At 41.7% G+C, this 5,545-nt stretch overlaps 1 protein-coding gene across 1 annotated transcript in view; it reads left to right on the plus strand.

Moving 5' to 3' along the window:
• Positions 1 to 551: 551 nt before the first annotated feature.
• The window catches only part of rab3db (RAB3D, member RAS oncogene family, b), a 10,753-nt gene continuing 5,759 nt past the window's right edge, over positions 552 to 5,545 (plus strand). Inside the window, exons 1-2 of the mRNA XM_056233609.1 lie at positions 552 to 665; positions 975 to 1,208. Of these exons, the coding sequence (XP_056089584.1) occupies positions 636 to 665; positions 975 to 1,208 (264 nt within the window). The 5' untranslated portion in view covers positions 552 to 635. The remainder of the gene's footprint in view (positions 666 to 974; positions 1,209 to 5,545) is intronic.

The following is a 5,545-nucleotide window of genomic DNA, read 5'->3' on the forward strand; positions in this document are numbered from 1 at the left end:
TATCATCAATGTTGACAACAGTTGTGCTGCTTCATATTTACTGTCACTTTTGTTCGATTTAATGCATCCTTGCTGAATAAAAGTATTCATTCATTTTTTTTAAAAATCAGAAACTGTGAGTAAACCATCCACTTAATGCATTCTGTGCTTCCTTTCAAAATAGGAAGATGTTTCAAAACCTCTCGAGTGTTTCTTATTGTCTTGCCCAACGATTTTGCAACCCTACTCTACACTGTTATCTGAACGTTAGGATTAACCACCAGACCAGTTGCAAGCTTCTCACACAAAACCGCGATACTGAGCATGAATATCAGTCCTTCAGCCCCTCCAACTCACAAACTTGCCACTCTAAATTACTACTGCAAATGAGCTCAAAAAGATCCTAGCTAACAAGTGCTCTTGTGTCCTTGAGACAATAGCTGATGTGGGCAGTCGGTCTCTTTGTTGTAGCATCTCCACCTCTGGAGTGGAGTGGTGTTCGGAGCGCCTGTTAATGGGTCTGCATGCTTTGTTTGGGGGGCCCGTCGCGATGGAGACGGGCCCGTGAGGGTCTGATTGATCAGCTGAAGGGTGAAGGGGTTGTGTTTCCATTCCCAAGAGTTTGCTTGTTAGTTTGGGCTCTCCTGTCGGCGGAGATGGCTGGTTCTGAAGGCTGTGCTCAGAGGGTGAACAGACACTCGTTTTCAGACATGAATCAATGTGTCATTTATTTGAAGTCAACCTGAAACAGTGAGACAGTTTGATTAGAAACAATGTTGGACTGTATGTTGTTGTTCTTGCAATATGTTTAGAAATTTAAATGGGGTCGATTTTGATTTCATGTCGACTTGAAATGAGGCACAATTTGGACTAACAAATTTCATATGGTTTTATGTATTTAAATAGTTGTAGGCAACTTCTAAATGAAATACGAGGTCATTAAAATAAGAAGAATTTCTCAAATCTTGTATTGATTTTTGAAAGCTCTCTTTCAGATGGCATCAGTGGCCAACTCGCACCTCCAGCCGTCACAGAAAGACGCAGCTGACCAAAACTTCGACTACATGTTCAAGCTCCTCATCATCGGCAACAGCAGTGTGGGTAAAACCAGCTTCTTGTTTCGCTACGCGGATGATTCCTTCACTTCGGCCTTCGTCAGCACGGTGGGGATCGACTTTAAGGTGAAAACCGTTTTTCGCAACAACAAGAGGATCAAATTACAAATCTGGGTAAGTTTGATTATCACCTGATCAGTAATTGGAGAAATTCTCTTCAAACTATATTTAAAGGTCAAGTTCGCTGATAGTTCAAACCTGAGAAGATTGTGGAAACTGTTTATTAAATGAACTAAGTCCAATTTCTGTAAATTTCTTTTAAAATCCTAAAGTGTCTGCAATAGTCGTAGACATTCTAAACGTAAAGGTTCTTTATTGGCATCGATGGTTCTATGAAGAACCTTTAACATCCATGGAATCTTTCCATTAAACGAGAGGTTCTTTAAAGGCACACTGTGGAACTTTTCAACCTTTATAATATATTACCAAAACCCATTGAGATGGTACATCGACTTACAATAGGTTGAATGACACGTCTGCCGTAGCCTGAAGGTGTCTGTATCGCTTTTCCTAGCACTATGTAACTTCGGGTTTCGGGTAGGAACCCGAGCACAAAAAGAACTACAAAATTCAACCGCTTTACGGCATACGTCACTTCCCCCACCACCCACAACTTCCTCAGATTCTGACGTGAGTGCTCAACTTGCGTTTGATTGCCGTCTGTATGTTTTCGTCATGGCCGAACCAACAGCTACAAGGAAGAAGGCAAAGGTTTTGTCAGAGGACACAAAAAAAAAAGAAAAAGGCATAGTGACAAATGAAAAGCCAGGACGAGGATCACCATTGGTCCAGCGTTCGCTCGCTGGCGTGAGCTACAGGAGGAGGAGGGGTGCCCGACCGATGCTGACGCTTGCCTGCACACAAATGCCGTTTCCAAGGTGACCCAGATAAATCATATAAGTAGTGTAGTATTTTCTGGTATTCCGGCCACAGCCGATAGTGTTATGAGTGTAATAAAATGCCCACAGCCCATTGTTCATTTCTACACACAAACACAGCCCGCCACAGTGCAGGGCTCGCACAAATAAAGTCGACTCATGTCAAATGTACATTAAATGTAGTGAACGTGCCCATGACTCAGTGCCCACAAACACTACACACAACATGTCCCACGGTTTCTGTAAAACGAAACCAACACGCATAAGTTACAGTCAGCTCAGGCCGACGGTGTTTTTAGTGCAGTAAATGTGCCCGCCGTCCCGCGCCCACATTCACTCAGACATGTTAGCACTAAGCCCCACGGGGCTCGCCCCGCTCGCTCTCTCTCAGCAGACTGCTATAAGGGAATCGAGCGCGGCAAGGCTGCCCGCCTCAAACACTGCAAGCACACACAATCTAAAGACACGGGAAGCTGACCCACTGTCTATGGTCTGACCGGTTGACTGTTTGTTGACTTTTGCGACAGTGCTGCGGAGCTTGTGGCCTCTAGGGACGCTAGACGTGAAAGTTACAGGTCGAGCGCCACTAGTGGCCAAAAGTTCCGCGGTGTGCCTTTAAATTTTTTAGTTTATTAAAATGTTCTTCACACTAAGAAAAACATGGTTAAGATATTGGATACTGGAATATTACAAATCATGCATGCATGTATAAACCAGCTTTAAGTTTCAGTGGATCATGCATGTTTGTGGTATTAACTACAGTAGCAATTTTGCAGATGCAGAATGACTTCTAGGATACTAGTATATGCTGTAAAATGACTAACAGGGACTTTTGAGAATGTTTCCTCTGTCTGAATGTGTTGTGCTTTGTTTGCATGTGAGCTTTAAGATTTAGCCTTGGGGACTGAAGGTCAGATTACTGGTGTTATTTAAGAACGCATCTCAGAAAGCCATAATTATCAGCCACAGATGGGTGTGTAGATGTGCTGTAATGTCAGTTGCTGGCTGGTACAGTACTTTGAGTGGGAGTGAAGTCAGTAAATTCCTCCACAGCAGAAATGCTGCAATGATTTCCAAATTGTGGATTAGCTGGAACACTAGTGTGCTGCTACCTGCCCAATAAAGGGCCCTATTATGCTATTTTAAAGGTTTGTTTTGGAGGTCTCCTACAATAGGTTTGCATACATCCAAGATCAAAAAACACTTTAATTTTCTTATAATATACAATGCAGCATCACCTCTTTTCTCAGTGCCCGTTTGATAAAGGATTGTCTTTATAAACCTCTCCTTTCTGAGAGCTACTCTGCTCTGATTGGTCAGATGGCCCCGTCTGTTGTGATTGGTCTACTCTGCTCTGATTGGTCAGATGGCCCCGTCTGTTGTGATTGGTCTACTCTGCTCTGATTGGTCAGATGGCCCCGTCTGTTGTGATTGGTCTACTCTTCTCTGATTGGTCAGATGGCTCAGTCTGGGCTGCGTTCAGTCCCGACAAAACGTTCCACAACGTTTTTTAAACAGAAACGGTGATGCGTTGAACACACTGTTCTGATGACGCAAGAGTTGCAACTATGGCAGCTGAGAAAGGCCATTCTTTGTGTTCTTTGTGAAGAATTTTCGGAGCCTGATGAAGTTGGTATAAATATGTGTTAAATATGTGTTTAATACTACAAAATATGCCCGATGTTACAGTTACTGCACTTGCCGGCCAGAACACAAGAGAACATCCCAATCGAGTGAAGGGATTTGTGGAAACTGAAATGGATGCACACATCTTACCTAATTCAGACTAAAACACATCTATTTATCCTCACATACTGACTTTATTTGTAGTTCATACTGTTTTAATACCCTGTATTTTTTTTCTCATTTTTAGGAAAAGCACTTAATTGCCATTGTTTATTTCTATACCAAATATCATACACTTGCAATGAAGCTAAAAATATAAACAACTACATCATTATGTTGATATCCTATATTTTTACAATAAAACTTACGACAAACATGTCTTCTAATATCCTCAGTTGTTGCGTATACCGAGTTGCATCGAACACATTTGTAAATTACTTTCCTTGAACCCATTGTGCGAGTTCACTTTAATACCGCGTGCTTTATATACATGTTGCTGCTGATTGGACTGCAGTTCTGACACACCCACTAAACAAGAGAAAACGCATCTCAAACCCCGTTGCACACCGTTTCCAGGAAACATACCGTAGCAAAACGTTGTGCACCGTTTTGAACTTGAACGTGCCCCTGTTGTGATTGGTCTACTCTGCTCTGATTGGTCAGATGGCTCAGTCTGTTGTAATTGGTCTACTCTGCTCTGATTGGTCAGATGGCCCAGTCTGTTGTGATTGGTCTACTCTGCTCTGATTGGTCAGACAACCTTGTCTGTTGTGATTGGTCAGATGGTCCAGTCTCTTGTGATTGGTCTACTCTGCTCTGATTGGTCAGATGGCCCAGTCTGTTGTGATTGCTCTGATTGGTCAGACGGCCTTGTCTGTTGTGATTGGTCAGATGGCCCAGTCTCTTGTGATTGGTCTACTCTGCTCTGATTGGTCTGACCATAGATATCATATAATAAAGGCTAGATGTCTCGTCCGCGCTGCTGGCCAATGGAGGTCGACATCCGCACGTGGCGGCCATCTTGTCACAGGCAGCTCGCTCACTCGTAACATTGTGTTTTTATGGTGCATGTACTTTTAAATAACCATAACTTGCTCAATTTTCTACCGATATTCAAACAGTTTGGTTTGTTATAAACGTCAGAGATGTAGTTATGACACTGCATACATATGAATAATTATAACATATATGTTCAAGCATTCAGAATTATAGCCATGTTAATAACGTTTGTAAGAAACCAAACCGTTTGTCAATCCGTCAAGATTTCAGCGAGATAAGAGTATTTGTGTTCATGCTGATCACTCATCGAACATCAGAGCCTGCCTGTGACAAGATGGCCGAACGGTGATGCCGGAAGTGACTCTGCCGTAAGACATCTAGCCTTTATTATATGATATCTATGGGTCTGACGGCCCCGAAAACAAAATGGCCATTACCATATTTGATCATTGAAACTTTACAGACCGTTTACATTCACAAACATCTGTTACACATCATGAAAGGTAATATCTAAAAAAACACTTTAAATACTAGTATGTGAAACTACTGTATATCAAATTATTCATCAATACAAATGTACAAACTCTAGTATCCTTTAGTAAAGTCTAGTATACTACATGTGACAAAGTACATACTACTTCCTGCATACTTAAGTAGTCTACATGTTTATCACATGACTCATGCATGTTTAATTGAGTAAATGTCATCCAGTTATAATCTCACAAACGTATAATTTGAATTTTAATCCAATTTTATGTGAAAAAACGTCATAACTTTTGGCAGTTTGATCATGCAGCTTATCACTTAGTTATCACATCTGTCGTTAATCTGTCTCGACAGGTAGGTCAACCCGAGTGCAGTGCATTGTGGGATACAGTATCTCATGCAGTATACACTGTCCGCCGTATACTGTAGTTCATTCAGGTATTTTATACATACAAAACATTT

This window comes from Rhinichthys klamathensis, unplaced genomic scaffold (assembly GCF_029890125.1).
Source record: "Rhinichthys klamathensis goyatoka isolate OS25496 unplaced genomic scaffold, OSU_Roscu_1.1 h1tg000015l_1, whole genome shotgun sequence".
In the NCBI taxonomy this organism is placed as follows: domain Eukaryota; kingdom Metazoa; phylum Chordata; class Actinopteri; order Cypriniformes; family Leuciscidae; genus Rhinichthys; species Rhinichthys klamathensis.